Source organism: Budorcas taxicolor, chromosome 17 (assembly GCF_023091745.1).
Source record: "Budorcas taxicolor isolate Tak-1 chromosome 17, Takin1.1, whole genome shotgun sequence".
In the NCBI taxonomy this organism is placed as follows: domain Eukaryota; kingdom Metazoa; phylum Chordata; class Mammalia; order Artiodactyla; family Bovidae; genus Budorcas; species Budorcas taxicolor.
The window spans coordinates 16,209,708-16,236,971 of record NC_068926.1 but is presented as its reverse complement, the minus strand read 5'-3'; the positions used below and the strand labels follow the sequence as shown (position 1 = coordinate 16,236,971).

The window sequence follows — 27,264 nt, the reverse complement described above, 5'->3', positions numbered from 1 at the left end:
GTTGGATCTCCTTGCAGTCCAAGGGTCTCTCAAGAGTCTTCTCCAATACCACAGTTCAAAAGCATCAATTCTTCGGCACTCAGCCTTCTTCACAGTCCAACTCTCACATCCATACATGACCACTGGGAAAACCACAGCCTGGACTAGATGGACCTTAGTGGGCAAAGTAATGTCTCTGCTTTTGAATATGCTATCTAGGTTGGTCATAACTTTTCTTCCAGGGAGTAAGCGTCTTCTAATTTCATGGCTGCAGTCACCATCTGCAGTGATTTTGGAGCCCCAAAAAATAAAGTCTGACACTGTTTCCACAGTTTCCCCATCTATTTCCCATGAAGTGATGGGACCAGATGCCATGATCTTCGTTTTCTGAACTAATAGAATTTGACTAGCTCATAAATAATAAAAAAAACCATGGTAAGTAAATTGATGGATAGGATATCCAAAATGGATGAATAAGTGAAAGTACTATGGTTAGAGGTTAACTTATCCTTTTTACACTACTACAAATTATCCCTTGATTTCACTATGAAAGAAAAATAGTAGATTATATGGATTAGGTATATGATCTCACAAAGAAATTTTTTCCTCCTTAACAAATAGCCTAACCTTTATTCCCACTCTTAATAAAGCTTTTTGGTTCTTCCTTGAATGGAGTGCAATCCAGTGATGCTTTGGGTTACAATATTTCTGCATGAGGAATAATCCTATATATGTCAGTATAATTTCATAGATATGGTTCAGACTTTTGTTACGAAAAATAACCACAGTCATGTCACACCTTCATTCTGCACCAAATCTATGTAGTGCTGTCTCAAAAATATGCTGACGTAACAGGAAACAAAATATCAGAAAAATTCAGTATGTTAAGACAATTTATTTCAACTAATGAAATAAAACTGATTTGATGCAAAAGTCCAGCCTGTTTTCAAGCATGAAATATATTTATATGTTTCTAAAACTGTTCTTTAAATTAGCAATACATCATATGAGATCTCATGTTCTTCAAATTTTTAAAGCTTACACTCCCATGAAGAGTTTAAATGAATTGAATGTAGGGATTACTTTGTATTTCCTATCTGAGAAATACTTCAACAATTATTTATACATATTTCTTTTTTGGAGTGCATAGTTGTTTATGTATATGGTATTAAAATCTTTCAAAGACTTCATCAAACAACCTATAATGTGTGTTTGAGTAGAGATGATATAGCACTGGTTCTCAAACATTAGTATGGGTCAGAAATCATCTGGAAGCCTTATTAAAACAGACTGCAGGGCAAGCGCAATAGATCTGCAGAGGGGCCTGAGTATTTGCATTGATAACAATTTCCCAGGTGATACTGATGCTGCAGGTACAGGGATCTCACTTTGAAAAGACCCCTATAAATAGAAATCAAGTTGTCTATAAAAATTCTAGGAATGACTTCCAAATTACAAGTAACTGTGAGAGAATTATCCAGCAACATCCAAGTTATAATAAACTTTTCCCAGTAATTACTAAAGCAAGATAGTTTTATTTATATTATTAACCTTCCAAGTAATTTACAAATCTGAAATTCATAAGTATGCTGACTGCCAAAGAATCCCTCTGTACTTAATTTCATTTTGGCATTAAAAATATCTTATGTGAAATAAAACATAAAAACAGCAGTAAAATTTTCTAAGGATACATACATGGATATGCTTATGCCAGTATAATATTCTGAAGTAAAATCACTGTGTTATAAAGAGACCTAAATACTCTGCTACCTAAGCTATTTCAAACTAAGTATCAGAATACAGATCAGTGAACAAATTGCCAGCAGATAGATGACAGGCAGACTTTAATTACAGCTTTTGGTAACGATATTTCCTACTTTATTAAAACCTAGTTTCTTATTGTGACTATCTAAGTATCTCAACTTATTTACGTATAGTACTTATGGAAGAGCTCCAAATGCATTCTTGAATCTGTGATTTTGGATTGCTCAAAAAGATGGCAGTACTGAACAATGGCCCAAAACAAAACAGAAAACAAAATGTAAGACATATTTCTATAGACTTATACCCTAACATGTTCACATAAACATTGCAATAAGCATGTTCAATAATTTGTGCCTTAATTTATATCACTTTTAATTACTTGCAAAATTTATGTTCTGATTTATATATATAGGAGTATATATAAACATTCACACACATAGATCCTGATGCTGGGAAAGATAGAAGGCAGGAGGAGAAGGGGAGGGCAGAGGATGAGATGGTTGGATGGCATCACCGACTCAATGGACATGCGTTTGAGCAAGCTCCGGGAGGTGGTGAAGGGCAGGGAAGCCTGGCGTGCTGCAGTCCATGGAGTCGAAAAGAGTCGGACACAACTTGAGCAACTGAAGAACAATACACTCACATATATGTGCTAGAGGTATATCTGACGTAGACTGTACATCAGAAACCTAAATCTGTGTTAAAGTGTTTTATGTAGTTAAGAATCCTACAAACTTTCTGTTGGATTCAATTGAGATTTCTAATTATGAATTCCTTATTTTTAACTTCTTGGCACTTTCCCAGGGCATTGAAATTAATGTCCTAATATGAGCAGCAGGACACACTTGAATGCAATCAGAATAACGAGGCAGGTGTCTGCGAGGCCACCTTTGCAATCAGTCTCTTTGGCGCAAACAATTTCAAAATCACTCTCACATTCCCACCCCATGCTTTTTTCTTCCATTGACCTTTCCTCTCCCAAAGAATTATTAATCAAGAAATTATTATTGTTGTGGGTTTTTTTTTTTTTTTGGTAACTTGCGTACTTACAATCAGGAGGCATCTTTTCCATAAATACTGTGTAATACTCTTTAAGGAGTTCAAAATTTTCCTGATTAATACTTTCTTGCAAAGAGACATCTCCAAACCTAAATATAGAAAAAAGAGAATAATTATGGTTTATAAAACAGGACCCCAAAGTAACTTTTTTATCTTTCTTTTTTAAATAGATGGTAACAGTTTTGCAAGGGAGGAGTCTGTTTTTTGAAACAACATTGCATAATGGTGATCGCTAACATATTCCAATTTCCACTGGCCCTGATTCCATCAATCTTTTTTGACATACCAAAGTATTCTTACAATCATCGTATGTGAACCTGAATGAAATAAATCTAAAACACTAACCCCATGCCTCTGCATAACTGACACTCTGTCCAAGTTAGTTTCTCCATTTCTGCAGAGCTGTATCTCTAAAGACACAGAAACTCTTCCCTCTCTTTTTATCCCTCCAATCTTCCTCTTCACTAATGATAGCTTGAGGAGAGGTCTAGAAGACCAGGACCAGACACTGAGCTGCATATAGCCTTAAACACACTGCTGCAGGCACATGTAGGGCCCTCCACTCTCCCAGGGACGAGCTCACTTCTGTGAACTATATTTTTCGGTCCACACCATGAAGGACGCCAGCCTCTGTACTGGTGCTCTTCTGCTCTCTTCTCAAGAGGACTATAAATGTAGTGGTTTTTTAGTTTAGTTAAAAAACAACAGTAAAGGATTAAAACATTCTTAACAATCATGGCAAAGAACACACTAGCTAACTATGGGGGTAGGAGATATATGGAGAGGGCAATGGCACCCCACTCCAGTACTCTTGCCTGGAAAATCCAATGGACGGAGGAGCCTGGTAGGCTGCAGTCCATGGGGTCGTGAAGAGTCGGACATGACTGAGTGACTGCCCTTTCACTTTTCACTTTATGCATTGGAGAAGGAAATGGCAACCTTCTCAAGTATTCTTGCCTGGAGAATCATAGGGATGGGGGAGCCTGGTGGGCTGCCGTCTATGGGGTCGCACAGAGTTGGACACGACTGAAGCAACTTAGCAGCAGCAGTGGGAGATATATATAGAGAGACTAAATTATAGATAAGGAAGCATTTTAAATACTCTCCAAAAGTTTAGCTTTGGGGAGCATTTTCAGCCAGGCTTTACAGCAAGACAGTAACTTGTTTCTCTAAGAAGTTTTAGAGAATCTTTTAAAAATGTATTCTGTGAACCTTATCTCTTATCTGTTCTTGATAATCTCTACATGTGAACCATATGAGATGCTCAAGTTAATTCCTTTATCTGCTAAAAAATGGTTTGTTACAATTACTTATGAACTCACATAAAATCATCTGTCATTTAACTGAGTTAACTATTATGAAAGGATGTACTGGCATCCTCCAATAACAATTATTTTATTAAATAAAACAAAGGAAAGGATAATATGTTTTAGGTCCAGAAAATTTTGACACAATTAGTAGAGTTTACAATGGTGAAATACATGTGAGCATAAAACAATTCTAAAATTTGATACACACACATAGGTATTTGGAAACATGAAAAAAGCTAACCCATGTGAATATTTTGGTATTGACACCAATATTTTCCTTATTATTTTATAACATTTAAATTTGATATGAGCCAGGAATCCTTAAATATGAATAATTCTGTCCGCTATATCAAGTAACTTAGTGTGGATGAAAGGAAAATGTTACCCATGAATCCAGTGTCTATGTACAGGAACATGTGGACTTACTCAGCATATTCATAACATTAAAAAAAAAAAGAACCCATCTTATATCTGAACCTTACCTCTCAGCAAGAGTTTGCTGTTCATTGATCCCAACGTTAAAAAGTACTGGATGCACGTGAAGCAACTGTCCTTCTTTAATCTGCAGAGGCAGTGACTCAAACATTCTTGCTGGAACCTTCACCTCCACCACGTAGTGTTCACTGGAGAGAGGGGGACAAAGAGATGCAGCGCTGCCGTATTTCACTCGATTTTACTACTTTAGAGTCATTGAAAAGAAACAACAAAACAGCCGGAATAAAGCACTGATTCGGGTTTTTGGCTGCTATTTGTTTATTTTCTACTATCAATTCATTTGATAATCATTTCATTCACTTTACTATTAAATGACTTGGCATAAAGAAGTGTTCACATTTGCTTCTCTTACTCTGAGTTGTTTTAGAAGAGGAAGAACATTTAGTGCATGTTCATATACCATGTGCATAAGAGCATCAATATTTGTTTTCTTGATGTAATTATTTTAAAACCAAGTCTCAGTGATAAGAAAAGCAATAACGGATTTCCAATAAAGTGAAACTAATGAACAAAATCATTTATAATATTTTTAGCACAGCCTAACTGTTTGTGATAGACTGATAGAAATGCAATAGGTTTATTATTTAAGATGTAACCTTTGGTGATTCCTGATCATTTCTCCACATTATCATGGGAGCATTTTTTCATTGGAAATTTCCATTAAAAATTACCCCTAATGTTTAGTGTTGAAGATTTAAGTTAGGATTCACAAAATAAGGTCAAGAAGAATAGAGGCTTATATATTCTGAAATGTAGTATCTTTTGATCCAGTGTGAACTGAGCAAAGAAATGTCAAGTTTCACCTGGAATTAAGGAAAGTCTGTGTGTTTCCTGAACCATACAGAGCGCTAGTGTTGTAATACGTATATGGCATATGGAAGAACAGGAGAATTGGCGGGTCTCTGTGAAAATCTTCTCAGTTTCTCTAGTATAATAATACTGATGCTTACTCTGAATCCTCGACTGCCAGAGTTTTTCACCTCAGCTTTGAACGAGAGAACTGGGAAATACCATCCATTCAGCAAGCCGGGATGTTAGCACTACCCTCAGATGGATGGACATTTTATTTTTCTTTTTAAAATTGCTTTCAGTGTCCTTTACAATAGACTGGCTAATAGACAGCTGATATTTACTCATTTCAAAATTTTCTGGAATATGAGACGATTCAATGGGTAAAGTCTGCTCTGCAAACTTATAGATTGCTCTGAAGGTGAAACATTATACACTTTATGATAGCTTTTTTAAAAATTGAAGCATACTTGATTTACAACATTGTGTTAGTTTCAGATGTATAGCAAAGTGATACAGTTATACACACACACATTTTTTCAGATTCTTTTCCATTATAGGTTATTATAAGGTTTTGAATATAGTTCACTGTACTATCAAGTAGGTCCTTGTTTATCTATTTTAAACATAGTATTGTGTATCTGCTAATCCCATACTCCTAATTTATCCTCCCATTCTCCTTTGGTGTGGTAGCCATTCCCTTTTTCAGCGGATCTTCCCAACCCAGGGATCAAACCTGAATCTCCTGCATTTCAGGCAGATTCTTCATCATCTGAGCCACCAGGGAAACCCCAAGAATACTGGAGTGGGAAGCCACTTGCCCTGGTGGCTCAGATGGTAGAGAATCTACCTGAAATGCAGGAGACCCAGGCTCAATTCCTGTGTCAGGAAGATCACCTAGAGAAAGCAATGGCAACCCACTCCAGTATTCTTGCCTAGAGAACTCCATGGACAGAGGAGAGGAGCCTGGTGGACTACAGTCCACGGGGTCACAAAAAGTCGAACACGACTGAGCAACTAACACTTTTACTTTCCCCTTTAGTAACCATGTTTACTTTCTACTTATGCTTTTTAAATGACTACATTGTATTATTTTTCGATCTTGCATATAGTGATATCACATGACGCTTGTCTTTGTATGACTTGCTTCACTTAGTATGATAATCTCTAGGCCCATCTATGCTGCCGCCAATGGCATTATTTCATTCTTTTTTATGGCTGAGTCATATTCCATTTTGTATATATGTGTGTATATATGTATATACATACACACCTCAGTCTTTATCCATTCATCTTTCATTGGGCATGTAAGTTGCTTTCGTGTTTTGGCTTTTGTAAATAGTGCTGCTACAAACATCAGGGTGTATGAATCTTTTTGAATTACAGTTTTTGTTTTTCCTAGGGTGGGATTGTTGGATCATATGTTAACTTTATTTTTAGTTTTTAAGAAACCTTCATCCCATTTTCCAACTAACGTTCCCACCAACAGTGTAGGAGGGTTCCCATTTCACCACAAACCTCTCCAGTGTTTACTATTTTTAGTTTTTGATGGTGGCCATTCTGATTGGTGTGAGGGGACACCTCTTGGTAGTTTTGATTTGCATTTCTCTAATAATTAGCAATTATGGTGAAGGACAGGGAAGCCTGGCACACTGTAGTCCATGGGGTTGCAAAGAGTTGGACACAACTGAGTGACTGAACAACAAAATAATTAGCAATGTTGAACATCTTTTCATGTGTCTGTTGGCCAAATGTATGTCTTCTTTGGAGAAATGCCTATTTAGGTTTATTGCACAATTTTTTTTTTTTTGATCAAGTTATTTTTGAGTGTGTTTTATATTGAGCTGTATAAGCTGTTTGTATATTTTGGAAATTAATCCCCTGTCAGTTGCATCATTTTCTCCCATCCCATTGGTAGTCTTTTTGTTTTGTTTATGGTTTCCTTTGCTGAGTAAAGGCTTTTGAGTTTAATTAGGTTCCATTTGTTTATTTTTGCATTTATTTCCATTGCACTCAGAGACGGATCCAAACAAACATTGCTGCGATTTATGTCGGAGTGTTCTGCCTATGTTTTGTCACTCCATTAAAATATAATTGACATAAGCTCATTGTTTTAAGTATATAACTCAGAGTTTTCGCAGATTTATAGAGTTGTGCAATCACGACCATAATTCACTTTCAGAACATTTCCACTGCCTTAAAAAAATCTCCTTTGACTGTTTGCATTCAAACCCCAACCCCATAGTCAGCCCCAAGAAACAAGTGATGTATTTCTATGTCTCTACAGATCTTACTTTTCTACGTTTCATATAAAAAGAATCATGCAACATATAGTCCTTTGTGTCTGGCTTTTCTCATTTAGCATCATTTTTCAGTCACGTGTGTCACAGCATGTGTTAGTAGCATGCTGAATAGTGTTCTGTTGCTTAGGTATACCACATTTTGTCTGTGCATTCCAGTTGATGAACACTTGATTACTTCACGATTTTGGCTACTTGTGTTCTGAAAAATACTACTAGTTTTGTGTGGACATTTCCTCTTGGGAATATACTGATGAGTCACATAGCAATTTTAGGTTAACTTTTTCAGCAACTGCCAAATTGTTTCCAAAGTGGCATTACCACCAATAATGAATGAGGATTCCAGGTCTGTGAACACGGACTGTCTTTTCATTTATTGGATCGTATTAATTTCTCCAAGCATTATTTTGCGTGTTCTGTTTCCAATTCTTCGTCAAAGTTGCTCAGTCGTGCCCACCTCTTTGCAACTCCATGGATTATACAGTCAGTGCAATTCTCCAGGCTAGAATACTGGAGTGGGTAGCCTTTCCCTTCTCCAGGGGATCTTTCCAATCCAGAGATTGAACCCAGGTCTCCCGCATTGCAGCAGATTTTTTATCAGCTGAGCCACAAGGGAAGCCTAAGAATACTGGAGTGGGTAGCCTATCCCTCTTCCAGTGGATCTTCCCCACCCAGGAATCAAACCGGGGTCTCCTGCACTGCAGGAGGATTCTTTAACAACTTAGCTATCAGGTGTGGTGTGCGAGCTCAGTCGTGTCCAACTCCCCGAAACCCCATGGACCGCAACCCACCAGGCTCCCCTGTCCATGGGATTTTCCAGGCAAGAATACTGGAGTGGGTTGCCATTTCTTAGAGTCCTTTATTAAATTTAGTCTGATGTAGTTATTCTATTTGATGCTATTGTGAATGGTTATCTAGTCACCATTGTTTCTAACAACTTTTCAAGAGTGTGCTTTATTCTTTTTCTTCTCTGGTCCAAACCAAGTCAGCCCCCTCTGGCAGGAGACTGCCAGATTTTATGGCCTGCTTTGCCCTCACAAAACTGTGCTGACAGAGCTGGGAATGATGGGAGCAACTCGACAAAAACGCCACAAACTCCTACTGACTTATCCAATGTACACCAGTTTTTCACGAATAAGTACTTCTAAATTTGTGCACAAATTTAGTTCTTAGTCGTACGATGGTTGCTTTAGAAAATTCTGTCCAATTATAATGTTGCTTTCTGGAGAAAAAAATTGCCAAGCTGCTCACTTTGCCATTCCAGTTTCATTCCCATCCATATGATAGCTTTTGAATTTAAAGACAGTCTAAAGAACTCCCTCAGAAAAAAACATCTGCACTCTGCCTATAGCAAATGGCCTGGTAAGCTTCGGTTATAAATTGTGATAAAAGTATCAGTTTCCCACTTTTTTGCTAATAATCTTCATAGTAATACAAGGTGGCACTGTTTTCTAGGCATGTATATGAGCAATTTTATTCCTTTTTCTTCCAGTGAATGGCAAATTAAGCATTAGGCTGCAGTTGAGATACTTAGTTTTAAAGGGATGTGTTTTTTCTTTATATATTAGAGTTACCTTTCAATCAACCATGGATTTCTGGGCATTCTTTACACAAAAGTTTAAATAATTATGTTTATTATAGAAAGAAAACAAGTTTAGTTTGAATTTTTATATTTCATACCTAAGTCTCTTCATTTCTCTCTGGCATGAAAAGGGCTCTCCTTAGAAAATTCATTTTTTTTTTCACTCTGATTTGAGAAAGCTTTAAATTTCAAGTATCTTCATGCAGCATTTAAAAGTGCTAATGCCAGAATGGTTAAAATTTCGAGGACTTCTATCTGAAATAATTTATCCATAGGATGTTAATTCTTCTATTGGAGGTCTATTCTATACACCATCATTTTTCTTAATTATTTGATATTTTGCCCATCATACAATGACCTTCAAAGCTATTTATTTAAAACTGTTCTTGGAAATCTCAGTCTGACAGTGAATTGTCAAAAATAATTAAGAAAAATGGAGGCATATGCCCCTGACATAGAAATACGTCTTTTCTAAAATGTTGCTGCTTTTAGCAGATTTAATATCAAGTCATCTCAAGAATTATGACACTATTAACCAAATGATTCCAGCAAAAGTAAAAACATCCAGAGCTTTAGAGTAGATAGTAATAAAAAGAAAAATGTTTTTTCTCATGCTTGCTATTACTTTGAATTCCTCACATTTCACGGGGGAACATTATCCTATTTATTTCACTATAGTGCAATTTATAAACATCCATGAAACCTCTAGGAGTTTTTCAGTATCTTCCTCTGTCATGTCACCTACACTTATTTCTCATTCAAAAAAGGAAAAGAGAACAAAAGAAACATTTCCAAGCCAAATCTTAATTCTCCTTGGCTCTGTTGTCAGGGGGTAGTAAAAAACATCTAACAAAGCTTGGTCTTTAGGAAATGGGCACCACTTACCGCCTTCCTGTTATAACTGGCAAGACATCATTGGATGTGGCTTCAATTATTTTAAATGCGACTTTTTTCAAATCCGAAATACCAACGGCCATGTCCTCCAGCATTCCAATTTCCTCACCTAAGCAAGGGCAAAGGAACCTAGTTACAAACATACTATTTGAAGAGAATGTCACTTTGTACTCCGCCTCCCTGCTAGAATTTGTTCTAACAATTTAGTGAATGAGTTCCTGAATGCAGTGAATCCATTCTAAGGACATTTGCCTGAGTCTGAAGGTTTTCATCAGTGAAATCAGAACCGTTTCAATAGACTCCAGCTGTCCATATTTCCTTTGAAGGAAGGAAGGAGGTATACCTTTCCTGAAAGGCTAGAGAGAAGCTTTAATTCTTTGATGACACAAAGTATTGTGCAAATCTCTCTCCATTGGCCGGACTGACATTTGATTTCTAGAAAATAGAAACGGTTGCGTTGAAGATCACTGACCTAAGCTCATGCTAGCTTCTTTATATTTAATACCCTGAAAAAATAAAGCCTAATGAGGAGATAATTAAATAAGAATCAGTCCTGTGCAAAAGAAATATAAAGTGAGCCACATACATACTTTTAAATATCTTAGAAGTCAGATTTTTAGAGTAAAATTTTAAAGGTGAAATTACCTTTAATACTGTTTTCCTTTAGCCCAATATATCCCAAACAGCATTTCAGCTGTAAATCAATATACAATGATTAATTATTCATTAATTATTAATATGAAACTGTTTTCCACTAGTCTTTGAAGTCTGGTGGGCATGTCGAGGACTTATTGATCTGGCCTAGATATGTTTCAAGGGTTCAACTGCCACACCTACCTATGTATTGAACAGGGCAGTTCTAGACATTAGAGACTTGGGACTTTAAAAATCCAGTCATTGAAACTAGGTTGGCAAAGGCTTTTTATATTTAAAAAGCCAGATGGCTGCTCAGGACTCCACTGTGAAGTAATCTATAATTCCATTTTCAAAACATAATGAGGGTAAAAGCACAGTGACAAGGAGAATGAATATAAAGAACTGAAAGTTATATTCTTTCTCTAATGCTTGATGCAAGAAAGGTTGACCTCTTATTTTTATGTTTAACTGAAGAATCTATGGATCGCATAGCTTTATGAATAGGGATATTATTTTAACATGGACTAAAGCAATACTCACTGTACGTACTCAGCAGTCCTTCATATTGTACTATCAATCCCACCGTGTGAAGCTGCTCAAGGAAGCCAGGGTCATACAGACTTGTGTGCAATTTGATGATAAAACCACAAACCAATCCAGCAAGCTAAAAAAAGAAGAAAAAAGAAAAGAAAAGCACTGAAGAAATCCCTGGGGTCAGTGAGCTTTAATTTAAAAATATAAGACTTTTGAGACATCACAGACTTCATTAGAAATTTCCAAATAAAATTGGAACTATTTATATATCCATTTTTAAACCATGGATGTCTAAACCCATGCTGTAGGACGGTTTGGGAAGGACAGCACTGTGAAAAGGGAAAGACCAGGTGGTAAAATAAAAAGTCACTTAACACTTCCAAAACTTTCTCAAATATTTTTGCCCATGAAGAATAGAGATAATAGTTCTCATTCCACAGAGTCGTTGAGAGAACATAGTGGAGAGATTTGTGTAAGGCAGAGCAAAGTGCCTGACACTTCGCTCCATTTACTACTGGGTCATCCATGAAATCATAGTGAACAAGGGATATTTTGGTTAAATTATTCCCTTTATCTGGATGGTTTACAAAGACAGCCTTCTGTCTCTTTCCCTCCAGGTGTATGTCTGCAAAACTCAATCATGGGGTGCAGGCAGGAGGCGAGCGGGAGCACAGCTATTGTGACGGAGGCCAACCTTGTTGCCATGGGCTGGGTAGGGTGTAGGCAACAGAGGTGATATAGCCCAACTTTCATCCAAGACTATGGCCTGGCAAACTTCTATATAAACCACACACACACACAAAAACAAAACAAAACAGACTATTATAAGGCCCTGTCCAGGAATTCATGAGGGAGCTGTAGAAATAAGGGATTGCAAACAGATCCCTTTTACCAGTCCTGGCTACTATCTGCACAGCGCATGGTGCAGAGACCCCAGGAATAATATGAGGACAGGACAAGGGACTCTTTCCTTCAAAGACTCTGTGCCCTGTGAAACAATGGACATTTCAGGGACTTGGCCACCTTTTCGCAGAAATAAATATTTATGGTCTCACGCATTGTTTCTATTCAGCTAGGTATCTATTACGAATAAGAAAAGCTGGGTATCAATACCTTAAGAAAAGGATCCCCTTAAAAAGCAAACTACTAGACTTTCCTGGCAGTCCAGTGATTGAGACTCCAAGCTTCCAAGGCAAGGGGCATGGGTTCGATCCCTGGTCAGGGAACCAGGATCCCACAGGCCAGGCGGTATGTATGGCCAAAAAAATAATATAAAAAGCAGACTATCATAAGAAGATCTCTTTCCCCACTGAGGATACTATCTGATAGCCCATCAGTGTGCTGGGCTCACAAAAACAAGAGGCACCTACTGCTTGGCTGAAGACGATGTCTCTTCTCAACGTGAGCATCAAACACTGGGGCAGGCTGTAGGCGAGCTCCTGGAGGAGCACGAAGGTCAGGGACTGCTTAGCTCGGTTCACCACTTCTCCCATGCAGTCCTTCAGGGTAAGGATGAGGGGATACAACTGCTCATACCAGTCTTCTGCGGGGTGGACAGAGCATAAGAACAGTGGGATGGAGAGATTAAAGAAGGTCTTGGAGGACAGAACCAATTTATTTATTTTCAGTGATGTTCTACACCATACTTAGACGTTACAAAGATTTCCAATCCCAATCTCTCCTCTGAACTCCTGATGTCTATAACCAGCCACCCATTGGATCTCTCCACTTGGAAGTATCTCACTCATTTATAGAAGAACTCCTCTCCTCTCTGCTCATCTCTAATCTGTGCATTGCCTGGATCTTGGTGGATGGTGCCACCAAACTCTTCCCCTGCTGGAAACCTGTTTTCCTGGACTCCTTCTAATGAAATTAGTTCTACCACCATAATAGGGCTTCCCTGTGGCTCAGATGGTAAAGAATCTGCCTGCAATGTGGGAGACCCAAGTTCTGTCTCTGGGTCAAGATGTTCCCGCAGAGAAGGGAATGGCCACCGCCTCCAGTATTCTTGCCTGGAGAATTCCATGGACAGAGGAGCCTGGTGAACCACAGTCTAGATGTTTCAAAGACCCATCAAACATTCATCTTCCTTTTGCCCTTTCCCATCATCAGTTATCCGTTTCCCATGGACTGCTTTCTATCCTGCTCTGTAAGTGACCCCTCTTCCTCCAGGCGTATCCTTCTCCAATCTTTTCTCAACAGATTTGCTACATGGATCTTTCTAATCAATTTGAATTCCATCACTCACTCTTTCATTTCCTTACTGTTTTAAAGACACCAAAGCATTGAGAACAAAGTCCCAAAGCATGACAGACCCTGCATTATCTGCTCTCTGCCTATGTGTCCAGTCTCATCTCTCAGAACTTTTTCATGTGTAGCCTTGAGTCTCAGGAGAGCTGAACAGACAAATTTCCCCACACCTGTCTGCTCTCTCATCTCAGTGTCTCTGCAAATCCCATCTGCAGTCCTGGAGCATTCTTCCCTTGCTTATCTCCCTGACAAATACTTTATCTTCTCTGCAGACTCAATTCAGGGTTTCTCTCTTCCAGGAAGTCTTCTTGATTTCCCCCCCTAAATCCCCTTCTCATTTACTAAAATTTGGGTCAGGTTCACTTCCTTTGTGTTCCTAGCTCCTTGCCCACACTCTTCTGCAAGAAAGTGAACTCACTCAGGGCAAGAAATTTCTGTTTTAATCACTGGATCTCCAGATCACAGCATATCAAACATTCAGTTTTTAATTAAATGAGTAAAGTTGGAATAAATACAACAAAAGCCTTTTAACATATAGGCATGAATGAGAAAATCAAGTTTTTGACAGTATTTGGAATCTGAATAGCTTTTCTTCAAATCAGGATACAAAACTGAAACCATCTGTGCTTTCTGTATGCCTAGAAATTTAACATGTTTCAGTTATATAATTATGACTTTGGCATGTGATATAGAAACAAGTTATATTCTATTTCAGTCTATTTGAAAATCAAATCCTAACAAATGTCAAATATTATAAATTCCAGACTGTGTGCTATTTCATTAATATATAAATTGACAGTGGTATGACCAATACAAATATGATTGAAAAGAAATGAGTGCATGTTGAAAAATTAACTATGAATCAAGATCTGAAGTGATATGATCATCTCAGTTTACAGAGTGAGTAATGTGAATGGTCAATAATCAGTTAAGATCTTGAAAGAGTTATAGGTAGTGAGGAAAAAAATCATATCATTATTGTACCATATCTACTGTCACTTACTTACTTTATGTTCTATAATAGATTAGATGAATAAACCAAAATGGTTGAAAGGATAATTAACGGTCCGAACTTAATAAAAAGAGGTGCTCTTGTTAATACTCTATGTAAATGCTTATGTGAAGTTGTAATACAAAATACATTAGGAACATTAGGAGTTGTTATTTTAAAATATTGTAGAATTAAGTGTTATGACAGGAATAAAAAACACTAGAGAAAAGAGAATTCAATGGAGGCCTATTAAATCTGTAATCATTTAATAAAGGACTCATTTGTGGGCAGCTTAGGATAAAATATGAACAGTGGTTCAACTGAAATAGGCATCGGGTAGCTATTGATTTTTATGTCATTAGTAGACATAAAAGGGCAAATGGAGGTACATTAGACTTATTTTCAGAGTAAAAGACACATCAAGAGACATCAAGAAGAAATACGTGATATTCATACTGTTTTCATATTTACATTGTTTTACCTTTCACTCTCTTATTATTTGATTACTGTTCTCAATATGAATATACAGACACATACACGTGGAAAACAAACATCTCAATAAATCGACCCAGATGTATATCTTAAAAGATAACAGACTGAAAACCCAATTTCCTTTGTGTTTAGGTCTGCAAAAATGAATTTCTACTGAAGAATTCTCCAACACACAAAGAAAACCTGTGTGCAGTAGATGGCGCTGCTTTATCAGCCTGAAGAAAAACTACTTGGTCACTTACTCCATTCCGGTAACTGATTTACACTATGGCAACCCACTCCAGTGTTCTTGCCTGGAGAATCCCAGGGACGGGGGAGCCTGGTGGGCTGCTGTCTATGGGGTCACACAGAGTCGGACACGACTGAAGTGACTTAGCAGCAGCAGCAGGGATTTGCAAAGTTCCCAAATAGCAGGTATATGTTGTCTGGGCACCTAGCATCCTATTCTGTGTCAAGTGATCAATAACCTCGCCAAAAGTGTGATACGCTCTTTCTATCAGAAAGTGGAAAACAAACTTATTCCCTTCCCCCTCCCCGCCCACCACCACCCCGGGAAGATACTAAGTGACAGCTCAAATTAAACAGAGCTGATGGTTTTTCTTAAAGATCTTTAAAAGAAGAAATCTTCACAGATTTCTTCATCAGCATAATTTTTTTAGTCACTTCTAAACCTATCTTCACTCTAATTTAACCATTTGATTCCTAATCAGAAATGTAATGAGATTAAAAAAGAAAGAGAGAGATTTTCTCATAAAGATGGTGGAGGAATAGGACGGGAAGACCACTTTCTCCCTCACAAATTCCTCAAAAGAACATTTCAACGCCGAGCAAACGCCACAAAACAACTTCTGTAGGCTGGCAGAGGTCATCAGGCAACCAGAAAAGCAGACCATTGTCTTCAGAAACAGGTAGGAAAAAATATAAAAGACGAAAAAAGAGACAAAGGAGGTGGGGAGGGAGCTCTGTCCCGGGAAGGGAAGCCCATCCCGGGAAGGGAATTTTAAGAAGAGAGGTTTCCAAACACCAGGAAACACTCTCCCTGCCGAGTCTGTGGCGAGTCTTGGAAACACAGAGGGCAACATAACAGGAAGGGAAAATAAAGAAATAATTAAAACCAAGAGATTACAAGCCCAACAGTAACTCCCCCAGCGGAAAAGCGGCACAGACGCCTGCATCCGCCATTGGGAAGTGGGGGCAGGGCAGGGACGCGCGGGAGGCGCGGGCTGCAGTGCTGTGTAAGAATCGGGCAGGAACGCCCCACGTGCAACCAGAACGATCTAACTTGCGCTAGCAAACCAGACTGTGGGATAGCTACCGCCTGAAAAGCTCGAACATAAGACACCGCCAGGACCGAGCACAGAACAAAGGACGGAACGGAAAAAGCCGGCTGCAGACCATCCCCCGCCGGGGACAGGCAGCCAGAGCCGTAAGGACTGGGAAGGGGCAATTGCAGACCCGGAGAGACTTTACTTACCTAACTGCAAGCAGGCTTCTTTGCTAAGACTTCTGGGGGTGCTGGACACTCACCATCTGCCTCACGGGGGACGCCAGCAGTCCACCCAGAAAGCTGAGCAGCAGCGGCAGAAAAGGTGACACGCCGCGGCGATCGCGCTCGCCAAACTCCTGAGCTACTCGGACCTGGGAAGGGCACAAAGCGCAGTCCCAGCCGAATCTGTGCCTCTGAGGGCGGCCTGAGCGCCGAACCTGAGCGGCTTGGACCGGGGAAGTGCACGCAGCCTAGGGCCGGCCCCAGACGGTTCCCGGCTGAGCATCGTAGAGCCGGAGCGGTTTGTGCGCCAAGAGAAGGGACAGGTCAGGCGGGGCTGAGACACTGTGCACACGACAGTGCTATTTGTTTGCAGCATCCCCCCTCCCCACAGCGCGACTGAACTAGTGAGCCTAAAAAACCAGCAAACAGAAGAAGTTAAACAGAGGGAACCACCTTGGAAGTGATCCCACACAGCCCAAAACATCAGAGAAGGGCCAGATATATTTTTAATAATTTTAAATTCATTCCTTTTTTTTTTCTTCTTTTTTTTTCTAACTTTTTTTTTTAATTGTTAAGTCTTCTATTTCTCATCTAAATTTTATTTCTATAACCTACTATTACTATTTAAAAAAAAAAAGACTTTTTTTTTTTTTTTTTAAGGCAAACACCATATATAGCCTTTGGATGGTTGTTGGTGGTTTTTTGTTTTTGTTTTGTTTTGTTTTGTTTTGTTTTAATAATTCTTGTTTTTTTTTCTTTCTTCCTTTTTCCTTCTGCTTCTTTTCTTTAATATTGTATTTTTTAAAATCCAACCTCTACTCTAGATTTTTAATCTTTGCTCTTAGGTTTCTGTTGTCAATTTTGTACATTTAAAAACCCAAACTTCACTACCCAAGTTTACCTGAGAGCGAGATTACTGGCTTGACCACTCTCTCCTCCTTTGGACTCTCCTTTTTCTCCACCAGGTGGCCTCTGTCTCTTTTCTCCCCCATCTCTTCTCTATCCAACTCTGTGAATCTCTGTGTGTTCCAGACGGTGGAGATCACCTAAGGAACGGGTTACTGGCAGGATTTGTCTCTCTCCTTCTCATTCCTCTCTCTTATCCTCCTGGTCACCTCTGTCTACTTCCTCCCTCTCCTCTTCCCCGTATAACTCCGTAAATTCCTCTGAGGGGTCCAGACTATGGAGTACACATAAGGAAGTGACTACTGGCTAGCTTGCTCTCTCCTCTTTTGATCTCACCGCATCTCGTTCCAGTTACCTCTAACTACCCCCTCCATCTTCTCTTCTCCTTGTAACTCAGTGAACCTCTCTGAGTGTCCCTCAATGTGGAGAAACTTTTCATCTTTAACCTAGATGTTTTATCATCGGTGCTGTATAGATGGAGAAGTCTAGAGGCTACTGTAAAAATAAAACTGAAGACCAGAAGCAGGAGGCTTAAATCCAAAGCCTGAAAACATTAGAGAACTCTTGAATTCAGGGAACATTAAGCAATAGGAGCTCATCAAATGCCTTCATACCTGCACTGAAACCAAGCTCCACCCAAGGGCCAACAAGTTCCAAAACAAGACATACCACTCAAATTCTCCAGCAACACAGGAACACTCCCCTGAGCTTCAATATACAGGCAGCTCAAAATTATTCCAAAACCCTTGATGTCTCATAACCCATTACTGGTCACTCCACTGCACTCCAGAGAGAAGAAACCCAGCTCCACCCACCAGAACTCCAACACAAGCCTCCCTAACCAGGAAACCTTGACAAGCCACTGATAGAACCCCACCCACAGTGAGGAAGCTCCATAATAAAGAGAACTCCACAAACTACCAGAATATAAAAAAGCCACCCCAAACGCAGCAATATAACCAAGATGAAGAGACAGAGGAATTCTCAGCAGGTAAAGGAACAGGAGAGTTGCCCACCAAACCAAACAAAAGAGGAAGAAGTAGGGAATCTACCTGAGAAGGAATCCCGAATATTGATAGTGAAAATGATCCAAAATCTTGAAATCAAAATAGAATCACAGATAAATAGTCTAGAGACAAGGATTGAGAAGATGCAAGAAAGGTTTAACAAGGACCTAGAAGAAATAAAAAAGAGTCAAAATATAATGAATAACACAATAAATGAGATCAGAAACACTCTGGAGGCAACAAATAGTAGAATAACGGAGGCAGAAGATAAGATTAGTGAAATAGAAGATAGAATGGTAGAAATAAATGAATCAGAAAGGAAACAAGAAAAACGAATTAAAAGAAATGAGGACAATCTCAGAGACCTCCAGGACAATATGAAACGCTCCAACATTCGAATTATAGGAGTCCCAGAAGGAGAAGACAGAAAGAAAGACCATGAGAAAATCCTTGAGGAGATAATTGTTGAAAACTTCCCTAAAATGGGGAAGGAAATAATCACCCAAGTCCAAGAAACACAGAGAGTTCCAAATAGGATAAACCCAAGGTGAAACACCCCAAGACACATATTAATCAAATTAACAAAGATCAAACACAAAGAACAAATATTAAAAGCAGCAAGGGAAAAACAACAAATAACACACAAGGGGATTCCCATAAGGATAACAGCTGATCTTTCAGTAGAAACTCTTCAGGCCAGGAGGGAATGGCAAGACATACTTAAAGTGATGAAAGACAATAACCTACAGCCCAGATTACTGTACCCAGCAAGGATCTCATTCAAATACGAAGGAGAAATCAAAAGCTTTACAGACAAGCAAAAGCTGAGAGAATTCAGCACCACCAAACCAGCTCTCCAACAAATTCTAAAGGATATTCTCTAGACAGGAAACACGAAAAGGGTGTATAAACCCAAACCCAAAACAATAAAGTAAATGATAACGGGATCATACTTATCAATAATTACCTTAAACGTAAATGGGTTGAATGCCCCAACCAAAAGGCAAAGACTGGCCGAATGGATACAAAAACAAGACCCCTCTATATGCTGCTTACAAGAGACCCACCTCAAAACAAGGGACACATACAGACTGAAAGTGAAGGGCTGGAAAAAGATATACCACGCAAATAGAGACCAAAAGAAAGCAGGAGTGGCAATACTCATATCCGATAAAATAGACTTTAAAACAAAGGCTGTGAAAAGAGACAAAGAAGGCCACTACATAATGATCAAAGGATCAATCCAAGAAGAAGATATAACAATTATAAATATATATGCACCCAACATAGAAGCACCGCAATATGTAAGACAAATGCTAACAAGTATGAAAGGGGAAATCAACAATAACACAATAATAGTGGGAGACTTTAATACCCCACTCACACCTATGGACAGATCAACTAAACAGAAAATTAACAAAGAAACGCAAACTTTAAATGATACATTAGATCAATTAGACCTAATTGATATCTATAGGACATTTCACCCCAAAACAATGAATTTCACCTTTTTTTCAAGTGCTCATGGAACCTTCTCCAGGATAGATCACATCCTGGGCCATAAATCTAAACTTGATAAATTCAAAAAAATCGAAATCATTCCAAGCATCTTTTCTGACCATAATGCATTAAGATTAGATCTCAATTACAGGAGAAAAACTACTAAAAATTCCAACATATGGAGGTTGAACAACACACTTCTGAATAACCAACAAATCACAGGAGAAATCAAAAAAGAAATCAAAATATGCATAGAAACTAATGAAAATGAAAACACAACAACCCAAAACCTGTGGGACACTATAAAAGCAGTGCTAAGAGGAAAGTTCATAGCAATACAGGCATACCTCAAGAAACAAGAAAAAAGTCAAATAAATAACCTAACTCTACACCTAAAGCAACTAGAAAAGGAAGAATTGGAGAACCCCAGAGTCAGTAGAAGGAAAGAAATCTTAAAAATTAGGGCAGAAATAAATGCAAAAGAAACAAAAGAGACCATAGCAAAAATCAACAAAGCCAAAAGCTGGTTCTTTGAAAGGATAAATAAAATTGACAAACCACTAGCCAGACTCATCAAGAAGCAAAGAGAGAAAAATCAAATCAATAAAATTAGAAATGAAAATGGAGAGATCACAACAGACAACACAGAAATACAAACGATCATAAGAGACTACTATCAGCAGTTGTATGCCAATAAAATGGACAACATGGAAGAAATGGACAAATTCTTAGAAAAGTACAATTTTCCAAAACTGAACCAGGAAGAAATAGAAAATCTTAACAGACCCATCACAAGCACGGAAATTGAAACTGTAATCAGAACTCTTCCAGCAAACAAAAGCCCAGGTCCAGACGGCTTCACAGCTGAATTCTACCAAAAATTTCGAGAAGAGCTAACACCTATCCTACTCAAACTCTTCCAGAAAATTGCAGAGGAAGGTAAACTTCCAAACTCATTCTATGAGGCCACCATCGCCCTAATACCAAAACCTGACAAAGATGTCACAAAAAAAGAAAACTACAGGCCAATATCACTGATGAACATAGATGCAAAAATCCTCAACAAAATTCTAGCAATCAGAATCCAACAACACATTAAAAAGATCATACACCATGACCAAGTGGGCTTTATCCCAGGGATGCAAGGATTCTTCAATATCCGCAAATCAATCAATGTAATTCACCACATTAACAAATTGAAAAATAAAAACCATATGATTATCTCAATAGATGCAGAGAAGGCCTTTGACAAAATTCAACGTCCATTTATGATAAAAAAACTCACCAGAAAGCAGGAATAGAAGGAACATACCTCAACATAATAAAAGCTATATATGACAAACCCACAGCAAACATTATCCTCAATGGTGAAAAATTGAAAGCATTTCCCCTAAAGTCAGGAACAAGACAAGGGTGTCCACTTTCACCGCTACTATTCAACATAGTTCTGGAAGTTTTGGCCACAGCAATCAGAGCAGAAAAAGAAATAAAAGGAATCCAAATTGGAAAAGAAGAAGTCAAACTCTCACTGTTTGCAGATGACATGATCCTCTACATGGAAAACCCTAAAGACTCCACCAGAAAATTACTAGAGCTCATCAATGAATATAGTAAAGTTGCAGGATATAAAATCAACACACAGAAATCCCTTGCATTCCTATACACCAATAATGAGAAAGTAGAAAAAGAAATTAAGGAAACAATTCCATTCACCATTGCAACGAAAAGAATAAAATACTTAGGAATATATCTACCTAAAGAAACTAAAGACCTATATATAGAAAACTATAAAACACTGATGAAAGAAATCAAAGAGGACACTAATAGATGGAGAAATATACCATGTTCATGGATTGGAAGAATCAATATAGTGAAAATGAGTATACTACCCAAAGCAATTTACAAATTCAATGCAATCCCTATCAAGCTACCAGCCATATTTTTCACAGAACTAGAACAAATAATTTCAAGATTTGTATGGAAATACAAAAAACCTCAAATTGCCAAAGCAATCTTGAGAAAGAAGAATGGAACTGGAGGAATCAACTTGCCTGACTTCAGGCTCTACTACAAAGCCACAGTCATCAAAACAGTATGGTACTGGCACAAAGACAGAAATATAGATCAATGGAACAAAATAGAAAGCCCAGAGATAAATCCACACACCTATGGACAGCTTATCTTTGACAAAGGAGGCAAGAATATACAATGGAGTAAAGACAATCTCTTTAACAAGTGGTGCTGGGAAAACTGGTCAACCACTTGTAAAAGAATGAAATTAGATCACTTTCTAACTCCGCACACAAAAATAAACTCAAAATGGATTAAAGATCTAAATGTAAGACCAGAAACTATAAAACTCCTAGAGGAGAACATAGGCAAAACACTCTCCGACATAAATCACAGCAGGATCCTCTATGATCCACCTCCCAGAATTCTGGAAATAAAAGCAAAAATAAACAAATGGGATCTAATTAAAATTAAAAGCTTCTGCACAACAAAGGAAAATATCAGCAAGGTGAAAAGACAGCCTTCTGAATGGGAGAAAATAATAGCAAATGAAGCAACTGACAAACAACTAATCTCAAAAATATACAAGCAACTTATGCAGCTCAATTCCAGAAAAATAAACGATCCAATCAAAAAATGGGCCAAAGAACTAAATAGACATTTCTCCAAAGAAGACATACGGATGGCTAACAAACACATGAAAAGATGCTCAACATCACTCATTATCAGAGAAATGCAAATCAAAACCACAATGAGGTACCACTTCACACCAGTCAGAATGGCTGCGATCCAAAAATCTGCAAGCAATAAATGCTGCAGAGGGTGTGGAGAAAAGGGAACCCTCCTACACTGTTGGTGGGAATGCAAACTAGTACAGCCACTATGGAGAACAGTGTGGAGATTCCTTAAAAAATTGCAAATAGAACTCCCTTATGACCCAGCAATCCCACTGCTGGGCATACACACCGAGGAAACCAGAATTGAAAGAGACACATGTACCCCAATGTTCATCGCAGCACTGTTTATAATAGCCAGGACATGGAAACAACCTAGATGTCCATTAGCAGATGAATGGATAAGAAAGCTGTGGTACATATACACAATGGAGTATTACTCAGCCGTTAAAAAGAATTCATTTGAATCAGTTCTGATGAGATGAATGAAACTGGAGCCGATTATACAGAGTGAAGTAAGCCAGAAAGAAAAACACCAATACAGTATACTAACACATATATATGGAATTTAGAAAGATGGCAATGACGACCCTGTATGCAAGACAGGAAAAAAGACACAGCTGTGTATAACGGACTTTTGGACTCAGAGGGAGAGGGAGAGGGTGGGATGATATGGGAGAATGGCATTCTATCATGTATACTATCATGTAAGAATTGAATCGCTAGTCTATGTCTGACGCAGGATACAGCATGCTTGGGGCTGGTGCATGGGGATGACCCACAGAGATGTTATGGGGAGGGAGGTGGGAGGGGGGTTCATGTTTGGGAACACATGTAAGAATTAAAGATTTAAAAAAAAATAATAATAAAGTAGATTTCAGGATTAAAAAAAAATAAAAAATAAAAAAATAAAAAAGAAAGAGATCCCCCAATCTAGTCCTACTAGAATAAAACTGAGGACCTGGAAAAATAAACACACTGAAATTCTAAGTCTAGAAGTGCTCTTAGGTATTTGTCTGACACTAACCACTTTCCAGTGTCTTTGCTTACTATAATTATATATACTTCTTATGACTAAAATTTAAGGAAAAGGACAATATAGGAAAACAATGAAGAAAAGGAAAATTACAAGTTGGTGAGCAAGGTAGAATGTCTTAAAGATAGCAATAAGCCTCCTATAAAGAAGTATACATGAGAAAGCTAAAAGTGCATTTTTTTTCCCTAGAAAAGAAGCAATTTAAGTTTAGCAAATAAAGGTAAATCTCACTGGCAAATGCAAATTGCAGTGACTTCAGGTTTTGTTCCCTGTTAATATTCACTCAGTGTAAATCTCAGGTTCTGAAATAAACACAATGATGTGTGACAGGGCAGAGAGGCTGAAGCAGTCAGTTCATAAAGGGCCTTTTTGCTTCAGTGAGCATTCCAAATCACTCTGAGAAAGGCATAGCAAATGCTTAAGTTTTTTTTTCTGAAAAATATTTTTGGGGTACAACAAAAAAAGCAGCAGCTCCTGACAATTCTGAGACCACTGTGACATCATCCCTTAACAGCTTCCTGTCTCTCTATACTTCACAATTTACATGGGGTTTATTTTGTCCTGACGGGAAAGTCATTTTCTGGGATGGATGAAGATGGTGTTCATTCTGCATTTTCTAGATTCAAGTAAGAAATCTTGAAATGAGATTCAGACTTATCTCTAAACAACTAAAAGTGGTGCCTTTTATGTATGAGGGAACCTTCTGAGGCACTCTAAGTTATTTATGTCTTCATGTGAGTGGTCTTACATGGGTGTATATTAAATGCAAAATTTCATTAAGCTGTTCACTTAAGATGTATATACTTTTCAGTATCTGTGTTATAGCTCAATAAAAGGCTTAAAAAAAAAAGAATCTTGAAATGCACATATCCACTCTTCTGATTTTAGCTTCCTTATGTTTCAGCTGAGATTTTTACACACACACATACACATACACACCTATGATAAACCCAGAGACGCCAGGTAGCTAAGGGCTTGCCAACATGTAGTCACTGCGCCTGCACCTCTCACAGAAGCTAACTGGCCCAGCAGGCACTTAAGTGCCCGCATCATTGATTCTATCCCCGGGGCTCCTTTTAGTGACAGAGGAAAATATGAAGAGAATGTTTTTAGTATCTCTATAAAAACTTGCTGAAACTCCTTAACCCTGAGACCAACAAGCAGAGTCTTTCCTCGGGAAAGCATAAAATGTGTGTGGCTTAGCTGAGCTTTTCCTGAGCTTTGTGAAGTGTGTTGGAAGTCGTCCAAGCAGAGGCTGTTTTCCAGCCCTTGACTTGCTTTTCTAACAGGATTCAAGTGAATTCACTGAAGGATTCAAAGGATGACGGCTGGGCGCCCCCCTCACCTCCTCCACACACCATCTATTTCCTGTACAGGATGTTCACGTCCTCTGAGCTCAATGGCTCTTATGTTGCTCAGGAGGAAAATAAAAGGGCCAAATTCCAACCGATGGTAGCAGAATATAATGTTTTCTTTCCAATTTCTGAGCCATTTTCTTCTCAGGTGCTCAGTCTCCTTCATTCATTTACAATAATTAACTTCACAGACGCTTGTAGCCAGTATTATTTTTGTTATCACAACTTTTCAGACATTGGGAGAAAAATGAAAAGCTCAAAGCTTGCCTGCCCATTAAACTTTAGGCAAAGGGATAGGAGAAATATATGAGCCTGGCTCGTAGGATTTACCTAAGTTCAGAAGATGATGAAATGAGGAGCAGAGCAATTAGAATGGCCTTTAAGGAGGGTGATAAAATTCCCAAGGTTGTGAGAGGAACCCGTTCCACAGCTGACAGGATTTTTAACAGGATGTCCAAACCTCAGGTGGCATAGAACTGGCAGTGGTTTCAAGGTTGGGGGCTGGGAGTGGGTATATCTCTGCCCACAGAGTCAGCGATGGTTTTGAAGGGCCTCTGTTCTGTATCAGCGCTTCCCAGTGGCACAATGGGAAAGAATCCGCCTGCCAGTGCAGGAGATGCAAGTGACACAGGTTCAATCCCTGGGTCAGGAAGATCCCCTGGAGTAGCAAATGCCAACCCACTTCAGTGTTCTTGCCTGAAAAATTCCATGGACAGGGGAGTCTGGTGGGCTCCAGTCCACGGGGACACAGGAGCTAGACGCAGCTGAGAACACGACTGAGAACGGAGAACACCATTGCTCTACAGCGACGCAGAGATGGCCGCCTGTGTGACCTGTGTACCCGTTTTGGGTAGTTTTACAGTGTGAATATCACTGCTTGGAGGGAATGATAAGGTTTCCTCTCCAGACACCTTACAGCAGGACTCCTTTGTATAATACACACACGCAACTTTGATCACAGACCCTAGACACCCGGCCATCAGAGGACTCCAATATCAGCTGAATCCCGGGCTACAGAACCCAGAAATGAAGCTAATCCAGACAACAGATGAGTAATCAGGGAAAAAGAAGCACCTGCTGAGGCTGAGCTGCCTAGATGACATCCCTGGCCACTAAGAATGCCCTCCTCCAAGTCTTCCTCACTCCGTATCCATCTTTATGAATCATCTCCTGGCTCTGGTCCAGGAATTTAAAAAAAAATCTATATTCATCTGTCTTTAACAAATGCTAAGCTGTCTTCCTTGTATCAATTTCCCCCTTTTTTTCATTGCCTATCACGAGAAATACTGCATCTGTGGAGGACTGGCTACCAGGATCCCTTGATATTCACCCCCAAGGATGCTCATGTGCCTTCTAAGAAATTGTGTAATATTATCATCCCTCCATACCCACAGGTTCCACATCTTGTGATTCAACCAACCACAGATGCAGAACCTGCAGACACAGAGGGCCAACTATACACTCATTTGTTAGACAAATAGAACCTCTTCAGTGTGAGGTCCTGGGGTGATACTAATATTAAAACTCATGACCGCTACTCGCAAGAAGCTTAAAATACAGAAGAGAAAGTCTCAAGAGGTGTAAAGTAATGCCTTCCATATAAGGAGGGTATGACAAGTGCTGACAAAGTTGGGACAAAACACATCGAGAGAGGTTAAGGGTTTAGAAGCAAGAGAATGCATCTCTGGCAAGAAGATCCTGTTCAGACATGGTGCTGTCGCTTCCTGAACACGTGAAGGGAGAGCTATGCAGAGGGAGGTCAGGGAAGCTGCTTGGTATATAGGGAGTGAACACCAAAATAGTGAGTCTTTGTAGTAACAGTCGGGGAGGGATGTCTGGTTTGATGATGCCGAGTGCTGTAAACAGAAGCCATGAACTAACTTGGAGGAGGTCAGAAGTGGGGCTGGAGGGGAGAGGGGATGGAGCTAAGATGACAAAAAGACTTGGAAAAGGCAGGAATAAAGGGGAAGTAAGTACTGAATGACAACCCACGCCAGCATTCTTGCCTGGAGAATCCCATGGACAGAGGAGCCTGGTGGGCTACAGTCCATGGGGTTACAAGAGCTGGACATGACTGAGAGACTAAGTATACACACATGTGAGTTGAGCCTGAAGCCCTGATAAAAAACAATGGAAAATCAAGTGGACAGTCACCATGGTAGGCACAGGGAATGGAGTAAGTAGAAGCAGGGGGAGAAACAGGAAGATGCAG

The 27,264-nt window shown here is 39.0% G+C and overlaps 1 protein-coding gene across 1 annotated transcript in view; it reads right to left on the bottom strand.

The window, feature by feature from the left end:
• Window positions 1–27,264, bottom strand: part of INPP4B (inositol polyphosphate-4-phosphatase type II B) — a 723,258-nt gene that overhangs the window by 79,999 nt on the left and 615,995 nt on the right. The window contains exons 18-22 of the mRNA XM_052654320.1: window positions 12,713–12,885; window positions 11,349–11,472; window positions 10,164–10,281; window positions 4,595–4,735; window positions 2,794–2,891 (exon numbers count right to left, since the gene is read on the bottom strand). Of these exons, the coding sequence (XP_052510280.1) occupies window positions 2,794–2,891; window positions 4,595–4,735; window positions 10,164–10,281; window positions 11,349–11,472; window positions 12,713–12,885 (654 nt within the window). The remainder of the gene's footprint in view (window positions 1–2,793; window positions 2,892–4,594; window positions 4,736–10,163; window positions 10,282–11,348; window positions 11,473–12,712; window positions 12,886–27,264) is intronic.